The 18,636-nt window shown below is 49.2% G+C and overlaps 1 protein-coding gene across 2 annotated transcripts in view; it reads right to left on the reverse strand.

The window, feature by feature from the left end:
- Positions 1–18,636, reverse strand: part of CUX2 (cut like homeobox 2) — a 350,576-nt gene that overhangs the window by 19,178 nt on the left and 312,762 nt on the right. For both annotated transcript variants that reach the window (XM_038762394.1, XM_038762393.1), the window contains 9 exons: positions 17,692–17,758; positions 15,559–15,607; positions 13,544–13,651; positions 8,704–8,895; positions 7,836–7,894; positions 7,120–7,168; positions 6,270–6,369; positions 3,276–3,938; positions 1,395–1,496 (listed from right to left, as the gene is read on the reverse strand). In XM_038762394.1, the coding sequence (XP_038618322.1) occupies positions 1,395–1,496; positions 3,276–3,938; positions 6,270–6,369; positions 7,120–7,168; positions 7,836–7,894; positions 8,704–8,895; positions 13,544–13,651; positions 15,559–15,607; positions 17,692–17,758 (1,389 nt within the window). The remainder of the gene's footprint in view (positions 1–1,394; positions 1,497–3,275; positions 3,939–6,269; positions 6,370–7,119; positions 7,169–7,835; positions 7,895–8,703; positions 8,896–13,543; positions 13,652–15,558; positions 15,608–17,691; positions 17,759–18,636) is intronic.

Genomic DNA, 18,636 nt, shown 5'->3' on the forward strand with positions numbered 1-18,636 from the left:
TTCCTCCCCCTCCATACCTGACAGACCATCACTCTCCCCTGACCTTCAAAGCCTTATTAATATCACATCTCCATGAGGCCTTCCCTGATTATTCCCTCCTTTCCCCTACTCCCTCTCCCTTCTGCATCCCCAACAAACTTGCATCTGTACCCTTCAGGCACTTGATATTCATCCCATCCTCTGCCCCACAGTACTTCTTTACATATCCATAATGTATTTATATTAATGTCTGCCTCCCTCTGAAAGCTCCTTGTGGGCAGGAAATGTGCCTACCAACTCTGTTGCACTGTACTCTCCCAAGTACTTAATACAGTGCTCTGCATTCCACAAGTGCTCAGCAAATACCAATGATTGATTGACTGACTGATTCTAATTCCAGCTGCTGATCGAGGCAACTGCCACAAGGAAGGGCCAGCTGGAGGTGAGTCCATCACTCCTCCCACGCCAGCTTGGTACTCAGAGGCTCTGCTGTTTCAGGGCTTGGCGCACATCTTGAACACACCTCTCCCCACTCCTCGAAATCCTCCAGTGGTTGCTCATTCCTCTCCGCATCAACTAGATATTCCTGACCACTGGCTTTTAGGGCACTCATTCAAGCTCTCCCCACTTTCTATCCTCGCTCATCTCCTTCTTCAACCCAACTCACAGGCGTCTCTTCTCTCCAACCAGCCTACTTAACTGTGCCTCAATCTTGTCTCTCGCCATCAACCTGCTGGATGGGTGCCTTACTTCCTGAGTTGTCCTGGAGTCTGGGTGACCTCTGAGAGGACCCAGGCTCTTGCACCACTTTTTTCAGACTCTCCAGCTCCCTCCCCCATGACACTTCCCTTCAAATAAAATCAACCACCCCACTCCAGCCTCATTCAAACTTGGGAGGAGGAGTAATCTCCAAGACTTTTCCAGACGGTGGCTTCTCGATCTACCGGATAGTTTGTCTTGGGAGATGTAAGTGTGGTGTGTAAGGGTCTGAGGGGTCTCTGGTCCCTGCATCACACCCTTAGAATGGCGGGGCCCCCAGTTTCTTTTCTGCAGACCCAGCCTCTGACCCAAGCTGAGCATCTTCCCTGAGTGCAGGCTCTGAACCCCAAATTTTCCTTACGATAGGTACGATAACACTGTGGGACGAGGGAGGGGTTAGCTCAGCACCTGTCTGAGAGAGGACCATACAAAGAGAGACGAGGGTAACAAGACAGATGGAGAAAGGAAATCCACCCCCAGCTCTGCTTTCACTCGGCTGTCAGGTCTGCGGGCCCCTTTCCTGCAAGGGCGGCAGTCAATGAGTGTCTTCGCTCTTCCTTCCAGAGAGATATGTTGAATCCAGGCCCGGTGGACAGGAAGTTCCTCCCTGGAAGGGGAAACCGGGTTGAACCCAGAGCCCAGTTGGTTGCACTTACTTCCCTTCTGAGACTCAATCTCCTTCTTTGCTTGCTCCAAGATGTTCTTAATGGCATCGTCAGAGCCCGTCTCAGGAGTCCGGATCCTCGGAGTGATGCTACCTGAACGAAGAAGTGAAATGGAGAAGTGAACAACACAACTAAATCTTGGAATAGATACAGAGCTTTCTGTTTTCCCAAATCATCCCTACACCTATTAGCTCATCTCTTCTCACAACATCCCTGCTACATAAAAGATGGGTGTCACCGTCTCTATTTTACATATGGGGAAACTGAGGCCCAGAGAGACTACTGACTTACCCAAAGTTTCTCAGCAAGCCCGGGGCAGAGCCAGGGTTAGAACTCATGACTGCTGACCCATAGCTATGTGCTTTTTCCAGGAGTGCAGCTTGATTATTTTTAGGGCCCTGGCTTTTGGGCAGAGGGACTGGAGGTCTCGACCCTGGGCTACCTACTTGGGTCTTACGTGACTCTAGAGGACACTGTTGAAGATGCCTCCTTCATGGCTGAGGCCCGAAGTTGGCAAGCCCAGTATCTCTTTGACCCTTGTCTTGATTTGCGGGGAAAAGGGGTGAAAAACTGGGCTTTGAGGAAAAATCCTCCTTCCTGGAGCCTTCAATCCCCTCCCCAAGATTTCCCTGAAAAAAGACTTCTGCTCTTTCACAAACAACTACCCTCACCCTAAACAGACAGTCATTCCTGTTGGAGTCACAGTAGCCTCTCTTTATGTCTGGTGACCTTTAAATGGAAGTCTGGGAAAAAAAAGTTATTTTCAGGTTTCACGTAAAAGTGGAAATTCAGGCTTTCTTTCCAAAAATATCCTCAAGTCCATCATACAAGGCATGTGAGTTCAGCTTCATCCTGGATTGTCAAATCCAGCCCCAGTGTCGCGTGGCTTAATGGAAAGAACACGGGCTTGGGAGTCAGAGGATGTGGGTTCTAATCCCAGCTCCACCACTTTATCTGCTGTGTGACCTTGGGCAAGCCACTTAACTTCTCTGTGCCCCAGTTTTCTCTGTAAAATGGGGATTAAAACTGTGAGGCCCACGTGGGACAATCTGATTACTCTGTATTGACCTCAGTATTTGGAACAGTGCTTGGCACATAGTAAATGTTTAACAAACACCATCATTATTATTTATTTAGGACACTAGAAACGGACACAGTCTAGGTAAAGTTTATTTTCAGTGACTTTTTTAGATGTCTCAAGGCAAAAAGACAATGTGGGATTTCTTTCTAAAGTATTCCCATTACCTGATCTGGACTACAGGGCATTCAGGTGGAGTGTCACCTCAAAGTTAATGAAACCAGTTGTTTTCGGCATCATTCTACACATATGTTTCAAGGCACTGACAACAGGCAACGATTGGCTCTTCTCTAGGCTCTGAGCGGGGACTAGTGCCATTGGAACAACAGGAGGAGAAAGGAGCAAAGAAAAGGATGGGAAAAGGAAGGAAGAGTAGCAGATGCACTCAGTAGAATTGGGGTAGTCATTATGTGACTGCAGACAGAACTTCCTGGCCACTTCTAAACAGACTATTAATGGCATGGATTCTGAGGGGCCTCCCTTGGATCTCACCCCCTCTAGACTGTAAGCTCATTTAGGGAGGGGAGAGAGTCTACCAACTCTGTGGTACTGTACTCTTCAAAGTGCTTAGTTCGGTGCTCCACTCACGGTAAGTGCTCATTAAATACCACTGATTGATTTTTCAAACAATCAATCAATCATATTTACTGAGGTTTTCCCTGGGGAGTTGAGAAACCCAGATTTTGCCCAGCCTGGGCCTTCAGAGAGCCCTTCCAAATCCTGAGCCCTCCAACTGATCCTGGAGAGTCGTCCAGCCCAGAGTCCCATGGCTCTGGAGCCCAGGGATGGCTCACCTCTCTGCCGCACCTGGATGGTCCTGAGCGCCAGCACGTTCTGCTCGTCAGACAGGAACTGCTTCATTTTGATGAAGGGCTCCTTCCCCTTCACCGTCAGCTTCCGCCAGGGCTTGGGCCGGGCCAGGATCTCGCTGACCGAGCCCTGCGACAGCCCCAGCACGTAGTGGCCGAAGACCCGCTGCCCAATGTTGTGCTTGAGCAGCTGCTCCTTCACCTGAAAGGCGATCTCTGCCGTGTCCAGTTGCTCCTCGTCCGCCAAGCTGGTCCCACTGCCCTCTGACTGGTCACTGGGCGGGCTGGCGTCATTGGTACTGGCTGGTGGGTTGGGTGGAGCCGGGAGCAGGGGGCCCTTCGTGGTGAAGAAGGGGGAGGGGAAAACAAGGAGACCACCCCCCTCACTCTTGTAGGTCGGGGGCATCATGGGCTTGGGAAGCAGTGGCTCCCCGGGGAGCCTCTCACTGCCAGCAAGGTTGGGAAAGGGGGACAGGGAGAAGGTCCTTTGTGCTTCCTGCCCCATGCTGGGCCCCATCAGGGGCTGGACCGGACTGGGGGAGGTGGGATCTTCTCTCCCAGCAGGGTGGGAGGCCTGCTGTGGGGAGGGGTACGACTGGTCGGTCCCCAAAGAGTCCTTCATAGAGTCATCTTCAGAATGATCCTCCTCTAGAGAGCAGAGAGAGAGAAAAAAAGGGAAGAAGGAGCTATAGAAACCCATGGCTTGGGCATTCCCCCCATCCTCCCACCATACACATCCCCCTGGCCATGCCGCTTTCACTCTTCCATTAAAATGGTCCAAAAGATAGAGTTCAAAGACCTGGCTATGCCAGCTTCTGTGTCCTGTTCTGCAAGTACTTTCAGATCATTAGTTTCTGTCTGTCTCTTAGACGTGGGATGGAATGAGATGGATCTGTGCCCAGTGGGCTCAGAGCTCCTCCCTCATCGAAGCCCCAGGGTTTTATGGGTGACATCACCTTCTCCCCCAACCCCCGGCTGATAGCTTTAATTCTGTTTGTTCGGACGACTTGTCCAAGACGGAACTCCTTATCTTCCCTCCCAAACCCTGCCCTCTCCCTGACTTTCCCATCACTGTTGACGGCACTACCATCCTTCCCGTCTCACAAGCCCGCAACCTTGGTGTCATCCTCGACTCCACTCTCTCGTTCACTCCTCACACCAATCCGTCACCAAAACCTGCTGGTCTCACCTGCGCAACATCACCAAGATCCGCCCTTTCCTCTCCATCCAAACCGCTACCCTGCTCGTTCAATCTCTTATCCTATCCCGACTGGATTACTGCATCAGCCTCCTCTCTGATCTCCCATACTCCTGTCTCTCCCCACTTCAATCTATACTTTACGCTGCTGTCCGGATCATCTTTGTGCAGAAATGCTCTGGGCATGTTACTCCCCTCCTTAAAAATCTCCAGCGGCTACCAATCAACCTATGCATCAAAAAAACCCTCCTCACTCTCAGCTTCAAGGCTCTTCATCACCTCGCCCCCTTCTACCTCACCTCCCTTCTATCCTTCTACAGCCCAGCTCGCACCCTCCGCTCCTCTGCCGCTAACCTCCTCACTGTACCTTGTTCTTGCCTGTCCCACCGCCAACCCCCGGCCCACGTCCTCCCCCTGGCCTGGAATGCCCTCCCTCCGCACATCCGCCAAGCTAGCTCTCCTCCTCCCTTCAAAGCTCTACTGAGAGCTCACCTCCTCCAGGAGGCCTTCCCAGACTGAGCCCCTTCCTTCCTCTCCCCCTCCTCCCCCTCCCCATCCCCCTGCCTTACCTTCTTCCCCTCCCCACAGCACCTGTATATATGTTTGTACATATGTATTACTACATTTATTTTACTTGTACATATTTATTCTATTTATTTTATTTTGTTAATATGTTTTGTTTTGTTTTCTGTCTCCCCCTTCTAGACTGTGAGCCCACTGTTGGGTAGGGACCATCTCTATATGTTGCCAACTTGTACTTCCCAAGTGCTTAGTACAGTGCTCTGCACACAGTGAGGACTCAATAAATACGATTGAATGAATGAATGACTTGACACCTGTCCACATGTTTTGTTTTGTTGTCTGTCTCCCCCTTCTAGACTGTGAGCCCGTTGTTGGGTAGGGACCATCTCTATATGTTGCCAACTTGTACTTCCCAAGCGCTTAGTACAGTGCTCTGCACACAGTAAGTGTTCAATAAATACGATTGAATGAATGATGCCTTTGCGGTGGGGGAGGGGGAGGGGCGTGCAAGGAGATGGGGTTGCAGGAGGAAACCATCCGATGGTTTTCCAGCTCACCTGATAGAAATTGGGAAGTTTGAGACCTTTGCTGCACCAGGGATGGCCCTGCCAAAGAGTGGCAAAGAGCCTGGAAACTCTTCTCCCAGAACCAGGCTGCAGCTCTCACTGGGACTGTCACTGCTCATTCACTGTTGCTGCTGTTTTTAATCTTGTCATTTTTTCCCCATGAGTCTATTGCTGCTTTTAGAGGCTGAAACCCTCTATAGGCCAGGGACCATGTCTAAGGTAATATCCTTGTGTCTCTCCCTAGTGATTAGTGTATTTGGCACAAAGCGCTCAAAAAATGTGATGAATAATGATGATGATGATAAAATAATAACACGGCATAAGTCTGAGGCTTTGCTTCTACCCCATGCTTGACAGCCGTGAGGAATTCCTCTCGGGATCTCCCCATGTCTACTGAGCTGCACAGGCTGCACTGGGATGGTCCGTTTGTCAGGGTCCCACTGAGGGGCTCCAGTCTGCTGCTCTGCTTCCCCTGAGGTTGCTGGACCTGGGACCTAGGCTGGGGGCCACACTGTGGGACCCCCCCACCCCCCCCAGCCACTTTTGGCTGAGGGTCCAAGCCCCACAACCCTGCCTATGCTGGAGTCCTTGGGTGACAGAGAAAGTGTGGGACAAAAGTGATGGGAATACAGAACACCCCCTTCCACACACAGACAGTGACAGACGGAAAGACTGAGATAATACTGCTCCTACCAGTGCTCGCTAGCAGGCTGGGTTTTTCCAGGAGGAATTTCTGGGTGGTGAAGAAGGCCTCCTTTCCGATGAGCAGTGCGTCTTCCGGCTTTGAAATATTCTGTGAAGACAAGAACCATAGTAAGGGTTGGGATAATAGTCAGTGTGGTATTTGTGAAAAAAGAAAATGATGGCATTTATTAAGTGCTTACTAAGTGCAAAGCACTGTTCTAAGCACTGGGGAGGTTACAAGGTGATCAGGTTGTCCCACAGGGGGCTCAGTCTTAATCCCCATTTTACAGATGAGGTCACTGAGGCACAGAGAAGTTCAGTGACTTGCCCAAAGTCACACAGCTGACAATTGGCAGAGTCGGCATTTGAACCCATGACCTCTGACTCCAAAGCCTGGGCTCTTTCCACTGAGCCACGCTGCTTCTCTCAAAGCTAATTAGGTTAGACACAGTCCCTGAACCCACATGGGGCTCACAATCAATCTCCATTTCACAGATGAGGTAAGTGAGGTACAGAGAAGTTAAACTACGTGTCCAAGGTCACAGAGTAGACAAGCGGCAGAGCTGGGATTAGAACCTAGGTTCTTCTGATTCCCAGGACTGTGCTCAAGTGTGAAGCACTTTGTGCCAAGCACTATACTAGATACCAGATAATCATGTTGGACACAGTCCCTGTCTCACACAGGGCTCACAGTCTAGGGACAACAGGTCATAAGCGCTTAGTATGGTGCTCTGCCCACAGTAAGCACTCAATAAATACGATTGAATGAATGAATTAACTGCTGGGGTCCCAGGTCCAGAGATTCAGGGAACCCTCGCCCAGCTGGGCAGCCTACCCCCGGATAGATGTGATCACTTGCCTGGGAGAGGCTGCAGTTCGCAGAGGCCAGCTTCATGGCTTTCAGGATGCTGGCAAAAAGAGAGAGACCACCGGGTAAGTGCTACGGCTGTTCAGTCTCGGCATTTGCAAAAGGACAAGCTGAGTGATCTTTACATACTCCAGCTGCCTCCCCCGTCTCTCCTTTCTCCTTCCCGTTTCTATTGACTGTGTGAACTACCAGACAATCTCCCATCACCAGGAGGAGCTGAGAAGGATCGTGTTTCTCTGCCCCCTTAACCCATCCCTTCCCTTACTCAGTATTTAGCCCCTTCTTAGACACAGATTTGGAGCATTTTAAGGTGAACACTTAGCATCACGCCTGGCACCTATTTAAAAGTTTTGCCCCAGCAATTGTCCCACCCCCACTGCCCACCCCAACCACCCCTGAGGCATGACACGCCATCTGGAGCTCTCCACCCCAGCCCATCTGGTCTGGCTTGCTCCACCCCAACCCGTTGTCAGCCTGCCCCAGATTCACTCTCCCAGCCTGATGGCTCTTCATTGGGGGAAATGAAGGAAGTCTTGCCTCCTATAAAAGCACTTTGGCTTGCATATCAAGGCCTCCCTGCAGCCCCACACAGGCCCGGCCCAAGAGGAAACCAAAAGGAAAAAGGGGAAAGTGGCCCAGGTAACCTGGGGCCTTCTCCAGGAGGCTGCCCCAGTAGCTTGAAGAAGCAAAGGCCCCACTCCATATACCTCAGTTCAGTTTTAATCTCCTCGTAGTCAGACTGGGCCTGGAGCTTTTCTTCCAGCTTCTAGAACAATCAAGGAATCAGAGTTACCAGCATGTGCAAACAAGGAGCTTAACCCTAGCTCTTTCATCCCTGCCCAGGCTCTCTCCATCGAGATGTCCTTCCTACCCCTACAGGGTTGGGCAGTCTTGTGAGCAATCAGTCAATCAATAGTATTTACTGAGCGCTTACTCTGTGCAGAGCACTATACTAAGGGCTTGGGAGAGTACAATATAACAGAGTTGACAGACATGTCCCCTGCTCACAACAAGCTTACAGTCTAGAGGGGGATACAGACGTTAATATAAATAAATTATGGATATGTACATATATCCTGTATATATGTTTGTACATATTTATTACTCTGTTTATTTATTTACTTGTACATATCTATTTCATTTATTTTATTTTGTTAATATGTTTTGTTTTGTTCTCTGTCTCCCCCTTCTAGACCGTGAGCCCTCTGTTGGGTAGGGACTGTCTCTGTATGTTGCCAACTTGTACTTCCCAAGCACTTAGTACAGTGCTGTGCACACAGTAAGCACTCCATAAATACGATTGACTGACTGACTGATGTACTTTGGTGCCGTGGGGCTGAGGGATGAATAAAAGATGCAAATCCAAGTGCAAATGAGTACAAGTGAGTACTGGGAATTCAGCCCTGGCCAGGCCCAGGGACTACGGAGCTTGAAGTCTGGGGGCCTGATGGGATTGAACACAACTCAGAAATGGAAGCAATGGTTCAAAACCCACGGTCAGCCCCATCTTGGACTCTAAATCTGCTTCTGATTCCACCCTCCAGGCCCCATTCCCCCCATATCCCCGATACCTACTTCTATTGCCTCTGTTTTGGCTGTTAGCTGCCGCTCCAGGTCTGCTATCTGATTGGCTGAGGACTCCTCTAGCTCTTGGAGGGAGTTCTGGAGATGCTGAATGTCTTTCAGGAGTCGGAGGATCTCTCGGTCTTTGGAGGCTAATGCTGCCTCCAGTCGAGGTCCAGAGCACAGGGCATAGTTGACTTTATCCTGAAAGCAGAGATGGGCTTTAATAATAATAATAATAATAATTAGTATTTGTTAAGTGCTTACTATGTGCCAAGCACTGTTCTAAGCACTGGAGTAGATACAAGGTTATCAGGTTGTCCCACATGGGGCTCACAGTCTTAATCTCCATTTTACAGATGAGGTAACCGAGGCACAGAGAAGTGAAATGACTTGCCCAAAGTCACACAGCCGACAAGTGGTGAAGCTGGGATTAGAACACATGTCCTCTGACTCCCAAGCCTGGGCTCTTTCCACTAAGCCACACTGCTTCTCTTAATGTGCTGGAGCAGAGCGGGGGACCATGAAGGGTCCCTCCCAGGAGCAGGGAAGGCGAGGTAGCAATAGGTTCCTCAATTCCAGAACCACAAATGAAGCAAGAAGATATTTCAGCTAAAATACAACAAAGTTCTACCTCCCACCTCAACAAATCATCGTGCCAAAGTATAACAGTTGGGCCACAGCATTCAGGTCCCTTCTCCCTTCACTCCTCTTTCCCTTCCTGTGGAGCTCAAGGATAAGCTTCACTGGCTGTAAGAACGAACAGGCTTCTCCAGACTGGCTGGGTAATAATGATAATAACTGTGGGATTTGTTAAGCGCTTACTATGTGCCAGGCACTGTATACTAAACACTGGGTTAGATAAAAGCTAATCAGGTTGGACACAGTCCCTGTCCCACAGAGAGCTCACAGTCTCAATCCCCATTTTAGAGATGAGGTAACTGAGGCACAGAGAAGTGCACAAGGTCACCCAGCAGACATGTGGTGGAGCCAGGATTAGAACCCAGGTCCGTGCTCTACAACCACTAGCATGTTAGATGGGAGAGCCCCACATGGTAAAAAAACCTGGAGCCAGATTCATGCCATTCAAATTGGGCCCAAATTTGGCCCCAGGCTGAGTCCTGAGGAGTATTCTCACCTGACACTTGGGTGCTCGGCCTCACTTCTGAGGGGAAGGAAGAAGACGAGAAAGATGACAGAACTGCACACTCATGATCCCGTTCCATGGTTATCCCTGGGATTTGCTGGGACCCCGTAAGTGCACGAAGAATTCCAGATGTACACCATAGCCTTTGCACTTCCCAGAGGCCTCTGCTCCTCTCCATCTTTGCCCCACTTCAACTTTTTATCGTTGTTGCTCTTCATCCCATACACCATACAGGCCCATACTTTAACCACTTTGCAGGATGGAGAGAGCAGAACAAGTGCCTTAAAGCTGATGATTATGAGCTTGCTTTAACCCCCTTGGATTTGCCAGCTCAGTACAGGCCGGAAGCAGCATGATGTATTGGTAGAGCATGGGCCTGGGAGACAGAAGGCTGTGGGTTCTAATCCTTGCTCTGCCACTTGTCTGCTGAATGACCTTGGGCAAGTCACTTCACTTCTCTGGGCCTCAGTTACCTAACTGTAAAATGGAGACTGTGAGCCCATGTGGGACAGGGACTGTGTCCAACCCAATCTGTCCACCCCAGCAATTGGTACAGTGCCCGGCACATAGTAAGCGCTTAAGAAATACCACAATTATTAAGAGGTGAACATGAAAGACACTAGCCGCTTATGGGAGAGGCTCGGCCTGTCAGTCCCAATGTGGCAAGACAGAATAAGGATTGCTGCCTCTCATCTTGGCACCCCAAGGTGCAGGATGAGGGATAGCATATAGCAGGGGATCTGAAACTGGTGAAAGATAATTATCAACAACCATTGGCTCAGAACTTCTCAAATGCCCGGGTCACACAGTTAGCATTTATATTCAAGGAAAAGGAACTGCCTGATGGGCAAGGTTTAGGTATGGAACACTTCGGGAGGACGATTAGGAACAGACTGAAGAAACAAGCGGCCCCTCGTGACCTGCTGGTGGCTTTGTGGGGGTAGGTCAATATCAATCAATCAATGGTACTTATTGAATGTTTACTATGTGCAAAACACTGTACTAAGCACTTGGGAAAGGTCAATATGGAGGGGAGACAGCTCTCGTAAAGCCTCACTGGAGAGAAGGGGGAAGTAAGAACAGTGAGGCTGAAGGGGTGTGTTACAGCCTTCTTGTTAGTGCAGAACAGCTCTCCAGCTCATCTACTCTCTTTGGGACGGCAAGCAAGCATGTTGATTGGGACAGGAGGATTAGAAAAATGTTGAGCCCAACTCTCCCATTTGACCTTTTTTTTGCCAACTGGAGAAGTGCAGGCTGCTTTTGTTATTGCTATTATAATAGTTTAGCGCTTACTATGCCCATGCACGGTACTAAGCCCTGGGGTAGATACAGATTAATCAGGATGGACACAATTCCGGTCCCGCATAGGGCTCGCAGTCTAGTTAAGAAATAAGATTGAATCACCATTTTACAGATGAGAAAACAGGCACAGAGAAACTAAGTGACTTGCCCAATGTCACACAGCAGACCAGTGGCAGAGTTGGGATTAGAACCCAGATCCTCTGACTCTCAGGCTCATGCTCTTTCCACTAGGCCCAGTTTGGACAGCAGACTCTTCAGTAACAGTACCCGCTTTCCCACCCACAGACATACTCCCAAACTGCACGGCCTACCCTCTTTCCACCCCATAGCCAGGGCCTTAACATCACATCCTTGCGCAGTGAGCAGAAAGCAGAACTCAGGTCTGCCCTAGCAGCATGGCCTTGGTTAGAGGATGGGCTTGGGAGTCTGAAGGAGCTGGGATCTAATCCCGGCTCCTCCACTTGTCTGCTGTATGACCTTGGACAAGTCACTTAACTTCTTTGTGCCCCAGTTCCCTCATCTGTAAAATGGAGATTAAACTGTATCTACCTGGGGGCTTAGAACAGTGCTTGGCACATAGTAAGTGCTTAACAATACCACAGATACCCTAGGTTGACTTCAGACAGCTTGTGCTCTCACTATGGACCCAATTCTTCTTCCTTCAATCCCCATACCTCACACACTTTCAGAACTTTTGTTTTCCCAAGTTCTTCCACGTTAGTGATATCATTTCTCTTCCCAACATCCTTGGGAGATAAACAGGGTATACACAAATTCCAGGTGAGGCAAAGAGAAGTTAAGTAACTTAACTGAGGTCACACTGGAGAGAAAGCCTGACTGAGAACCCAGACAAATTGACTCTCAGACTGGGGCCCTTTTTCCAGTTGACCGTACTGCCCTAAACTGTAAAAGTAATCTGGTCCACCCGTCTGTCCTGCCTGCCAGTCCTGTCTTTCTCTGACAATGACCCTCGTCCCCTCATGGCCCTCAGACTCTATCCAAAATTTGACCAGCAGCTCCTAAACGGTTTGACTCCAGGTCCCAACCATCAAGCTGCACTACCATTTGGCTGCAATTTGTAGCCTGCTTGCCTTCTAATAATGATAATAGTAGCATATTATTATTATTATTATGGTATTTGTTAAGCACTTATGCTTATTATATATCAAGCGCTTAGTACAGTGTTCTGCACAAGTAAGCGCTCAATAAATACGACTGAATTGAATGAATGTGTCAAGCACTGCTTTAAGCGCTAGGGTAGGTACAAGTTAGCCAGTCAGGTTGGACACAGTTTCTGTTCCACATAGGGCCCACAGTCTTAATCCCTATTTTACAGATGAGGTAACTGAGGCCCAGAGAAGTGAAGTGACTTGCCCAAGGTCACACAGCAGACATGTGGCAGAGCCAACATTAGAACCCATGACCTTCTGACTTCTAGGCCCATGATCTATCCACTACGCCACACTGCTTCTCTATGTTAAGTACTTACAATGTGCCAAACACTGTACTAAGTGCTGGGGTAGACTCATGATAACCACATCAGACACAGTCCTTAGCCCACAAGGGACTCAGAATCCAAGTAGGAGGGAGAACAGGTATTGACTCCCCATTTTACAGATGAGGAAATGGAGGCACAAAGAAATTAAGTGGCTTGCCCAAGGTCACACAGCAGGAAAGAGGGAGAGCTGGAATAGGATCCAAGTCCTCAGACTCCCAGGTCTGTGCTCTTTCCATTAAGTCACGCTGCTTCCCTCTTTTTACTTTCTGTATTCCAAGACTGTTCGTAGGGCTTGGAATAGAATTACCCCTCTCCATCTCTAGTTAGCAAAAATGCCCCTAACTTGTCCTGCAGGCTCAGATGCCCTCCTGCCATGAGCCTGCCAACTGCAGATAGCTTTCCCTTCCAATCGCCTCAGGAGTCTCTGGTAAAGTTCTGGCCCGTCCTCTGTGACTTTTTACCTCTCAATTATGAGAACATGCCATTTCCTGAGGTGGAGGCCCAGGAACAGGCTCAAGACCAAATGAACACAAGTCATCAGGCTAAAAAAGGTACCCTGGCATGGAGATAAATGCCAATTTAAATTAAATTCAGATGCCATTAATCCATTAAATTAATTAGCATTGAACGCCACTGTTTCTTCTAAACTCCCTTCCCCTTAAAATTTGCAATGTTCCTAGTGACTGATTAGGAAAGTCATTTGCTACGTTACAAGGGGGTTAATTAAGAACCCCTTGCCCTTTTCTGATTCTGTTTGTTTCATATTCTCTCTCTCACACTTTCTCTTTCTCTTCCTCTCACTCACAAACACACTTTTTCATTACTCTGTGCATGGCTCACTCCCCTGCCATCCACCCTTACTAACAGAAGCCCGTGTTCTGAGCTGCCCCATCCCCAGCGCTCACCCCACTGGGTCCTTGTGGAGAACAACAGGCGGCCAGCCGAATGGAGCTATTTACAGCTGCAAGCTGCTCCCTCAGGCTCTCCACCTCCCTCTGGGCAGCTTCTGCTCTCTGGGAAGGGAAACGAAAGGGAGTTGAGTGTGTTGTGCATCTCTCTGATCCGCTCAGCATTACCCAGTGGGGGCTTCCGGCAGATGAACTTTTAACCTAGGCCTAGAGCGTGTGACTCGGAAGAGTTTCCGGAATGTTGGCTGGTGAACCAGTCACAGTCTCTAAATTCACTCATGGCAGAAGTGCAGGGCCCCAGCTATTAAGCAAGCAAACAAAAAAAAATTCCTTTTTCATACGGACTGCACAGTTCCCAGGCTGGACGTTAAAGTTGGACAAACCACTGGGGTGGTTTTCACTTTTCCCGGGTGGGGGAAGAGGTGGGAAGAGAGGGGACATCTCTGGAATTCCTAATAGGCAGCTAGGATTTGCATATCAATGTCACCCCCAGGGGAGCAGAGTGTTGCTGTTTCTTAGAATCCCATCCTACCCTCTCTCTCCCGTGGAGGCTCTGCCCGACTGGTTGAGTTTTAATTCATATTTACACCGCACATCTGATTCTCTTAGTCGAGCTTCAGGCCTCTATTGTTTAAAGTACGTCAAAAATCTTCCCATGTTTCTTTTGTAGGAGGATAATGGGAACCAACCAGGTCTGAAATAGACACCTTTCCTGGGACATTCCAGCCCACTGTTCCTGAATTCTCCAGGTACATTGGGGTGGAGCACACCTAACTTCAGGGAGTGTGGAAAGTCAGGCCCAGAAATAATTCACCTCAGGAAAAGAAGCATTGCAAGGATCAGACGCTTAACGGTATTTATTGAGTGCTTACTGCGTGCAGAGCAGAAAGTAAGGACAGATTCAAGAATCACATCCAGGCCCTGGGAGTCTCTGCTCTTAGCTCTCTTCCCTCATGGGCAAAGCACAAGCATCGAGGTGATTGATTATCTGGACACCCAGGTCACAATTTTGCTTTTTTTAGAGGGTTTTTTTTGCTTGAAGTTTTTGGATCAATCAATGATATTTACTGAATGCTATGTGCAAAGCACTCGATTTACTGTGTACAGAGCACTGTGGTAAGCATTTGGGAGAGCACAACAACTGCTTTGACTCTCCACTTTACTTTGCCTTGAGATAAAGCTGACTCAGGACACCACAATGACTCTCCCCAAAGATTCCCCTTTGACCCAAATGGCTTCAACCAACTAAAGAAACAATCAGTCAATCAATGGTATTTATTGTGTACAGTGCACTCCTAGTATTCAGCTCCTAGGAGAGTACAAAAACAGAATAGGTAGAAATGATCCATGACCTTAAGGAGCTTAAAATCCAAGAACCTGCATCTTCGCCCACAAATAATCATGAGAAAAAGCTGCTGCCTTCCCCTCACCCGTCATGGGTACAAGCAAACCACTGTGGCCTGGAGGGATTTCCCTCTATGATGGGGAGAAAATTAGAGTGGGAGCTACCTATTTGGCAAGAGAGAGGCCACTAGCCACATTTGACCCACAACACTCCTTTGAAAGCAGCAAATTTGGTGACATTTTATGATTCTTTGGGAAATAAATGCACATCTTTATAGAGGCTGGATGGCCCTGAGCCCCCATTCACATTGGCGTCATGATTCTGTAGGTCTCTTGTACTGGGATGGCATTCAATGTTTTCCTATTTCCCCCTCCTCCTGCTTAAGGCTGTCCAACAAAATTCCCAGGAGGCACTCCATTCCCAGAAACACCAGCCACTCCTAGTAGGAGGTTTGAGGGAGGAATGTCCCCATAATATCCTGCTGGAGACACTCATCCACCTGCGCTTTCTCCTTAACTGGAAGGGATTCTGGAGTTGCTGGATCAGCTGCCCACTTCCAGATCAGAGAAAAAACAGTTAGCAGAAGTGATTCCCCAATTCCTTCTCTACTCAACATTTGTTTAATCCAGTCTCACTACAAACACAGAGAAAAGCATGAACTTCTCACCTGATTGGCTTTTTCAAGATTTGTCATGATCATTCCAACTTCATCTGCCCTGAGACAGAAAGGGAGAGTGGTGAGCAAGATTCCTGAATTGGTGTAGCAAATACTCACCTCTGCTCCCTGCAACTCCCTCCCCGCCACTTCCTTTCCACTTGCATTTGGTGGAACCAGGACAGCTCTCCTGACTCCTGTCCCCTTCCCACCAAAGTCTAGGTAGGGCCAAGGGTGCTGTCTCTCTAAATTGTCTCCCTTCCTTAGGGGGCTCCACGAAGACTATTTTATTGCATGTTCAGGTGGACAGGGCAGCTCTTTCCTTTCTCTGGTTACACTGTGGACCAGCTGGGGCGTACCTGAGAGAAATCAGCCTAAGCCTGAATAATGATAACAATAATAATAGTAATAGTAATAATTGTGGTATTTGTTAAATGCTTACTATGTTCCAGGCACTGCACTAAGTGCTGGGGTAAACACATGGTAATCGGATTGGACACAGGCCCTGCCACACACAGGGCTCATTTTACAGATGAGGTAACTGATGCCCAGAAAAGTTAAGTGACTTCGTCAAGGTCTAACAGCAGAAAAATGGCAGAGCCGTAATTAGAACGCAGGTCCTTCATCATCATCATCAATCGTATTTATTGAGCACTTACTATGTGCAGAGCACTGTACTAAGCGCTTGGGAAGTACAAATTGGCAACACATAGAGACAGTCCCTACCCAACAGTGGGCTCACAGTCTAAAAGGTCCTTCTGACTCTCTTGCCCATGTTCTATCCGTAGCCCGAACAAACTCAGGCTACGGGTGAGGAAGGCTACAAATATAAATAGAAAATTCATCCTGCAGCACCGGTAGCTTCCCCGTCACCGAAGGCCCCGAGGTTATGGCATTCTTAGTGAGGGATGGCCTGGGGAGAAGGGGAGTGAGTTGGTTTCCTTCCAACCAGCCACCTAGCCAGGTCCAGGGAGCCGCCAGCCAGCCTCCGCATGGCAGACTCACATTTAAAGCGCCTCAGAGGAACCCGGGGAGGACGTCCCGAAATCCCCTGCAGAGGAAGTGGGGAGCCGGGCCTGCCCCGTTCCCCGCCCAGCAACGGCCACTCCCTATGTGACCGACGGCACTTCCAGCCCTGATCAAAGGCAAAATTATTTACAGCACCGCGATGTACAAATGGCATATCAAATTATCAGAGAACATCTGTTTTGGTATTATATGATTAAGTGTTCTTTCTCCGTTGCATAATGTGAATGAAAATTTTGTTGCAGTGTGTTCGCAAGACTGGCAAAACATTTGAACAGCTGTAAGTGTTTGGCAGCCGTAGCTGCCGGTGGGTGCCAAAGGGAGGCAGAAGATGTTCTTGTCTCATAAAAATAGATGGCAACTTCCCAACAAAAATAAGAACGGCAAATGTACATTTAATGAAGTAGTCTGTTAAAGCTAATCTGCTGCCTCCAAACCCTCACACTTCAAAGCGAGCGTCCATTTCAAATACAGTTCAAGGAGTGGGAATCTGGATAGACTCAGCAGCTTACCAATTGCAGGGCTCATGGATCCCCTTCAGATCCACCTCCCTTCTTTGCCTCTGGTGCTTCGGGGCAGTAGCCAAGCGATAGAGAGGTAGCTATCACTTGATGGGGGTGGTCCTGTGGTTCTGTTTGGGGACTGAGCCAGGAAAAGAGTCTGGAGAGCAGGCAGGGAGTCTGGGGCAAGCAATCTATCACTAGTCAATGGAATTTATTGAGTGCTTGCTGTGCACAGAGCACTGTACTAAGCATTTGGGACACAATCCCTGCTGACAAGGTGCTTACAGTCTAGGGGAAACAGACAGTAAAATGGCAGAGTGGAAGGATATGTATGAAAGCGCTGGGAGGTTGGAGGTGGGGTGAGCATAAATGAGGCAGGATCCGGGAAAGTTTGTGGGGGAACTGGAGCCACAATTTGGGAATGCCAGTGGGGGCAAATAGGGGCCTAATGAGGGGTAGGAGCAGGGGTTTGGGAAGTGGGTGGAGGGAGTGGAGTCTAGCGAAGGGAGGGACTGAGAGGTACAAAGCAGGAATCTGGGAAGTCAGAGTCTCAAAGTGCAGTCTGGGAAACCCAAGTGGGGAGGCCCAGGCTGGGCAGCCCCACAGAGTCACTTACTTGGACGTCGCCTCTTCGTCATATTTACACCGCAGGTCCAGCAGCTCCGTCTGGGTGGCCTTTAATGCTGTCCAACAAGAAGGGACTCAGAATGAATAACCTGCCTCCTGCTGGGGCCCTCAGTTTTGGTGGGGGACAGAGACAGATGTGCAGCAGAACTGGGCCCAAAGGTAGCAGGTGGTATTGGGGCAGATTCACATTCCTGCCCTGGGTCTCTATGCTTTCATTTCCCCTTCGGGCCCAGATGCATCTGAGTACATTTTAGTCTTAACCTTCAGGTTGCTATATCTGGCTATCCTCCATTCCCCCTGGGAACTAGTGGGGAGGAGGTGAAGGGAAGGAGCGCCCCTTGCCTCTGAATGGTACACTGGGCCGAATTATAGCCACAAAAAGGCGAGGTAAAAAGACCCATTTGAGTTTTGGGATTCTCTGGCCTTGGACGAAGTATGACTGTTGTTACAGCTTTCAGGTTGCAATGACTCCAACTCTGACCTGTGTGTCTTGGCAGTGGGCCTGCCCTGCCTCCGCGACAGGCAGCAGGGAAAAGTCCATCCATGCCTTTACCCAGGATTTCCCTTTCTAGATCCCTGCTCAGCCCAGCTTCAAGCCAGCTAGCCACCAGATTCTGTACACTTCTGGAAAAGACTTCCAAACCGGGCCTCCCTCTGAGATGGTAAATGGGAGCACCATCGTGGTGGGTAGACAAGGAGTGAACCACTAGGCTCTTCGGCCTGGACTCCCTGATCTCTCATCAGGCTGAAGGCTAAGGGGGCCAAGCTCCTAACCCCTTGGTGGATAGGGAAGAGATTCTCCCCATTCTCCTCACTCTAATGTGCTTCACCATCCAGCCATCTCCTCATCATAGCCAGGTTCCCTTCGGTGTTCCCCTTCCTCAGACATAACCAACATCTGTTCCTCACTTCCTGCTCCTTTAATCAACCAATA

Source organism: Tachyglossus aculeatus, chromosome 21 (assembly GCF_015852505.1).
Source record: "Tachyglossus aculeatus isolate mTacAcu1 chromosome 21, mTacAcu1.pri, whole genome shotgun sequence".
NCBI lineage: Eukaryota > Metazoa > Chordata > Mammalia > Monotremata > Tachyglossidae > Tachyglossus > Tachyglossus aculeatus.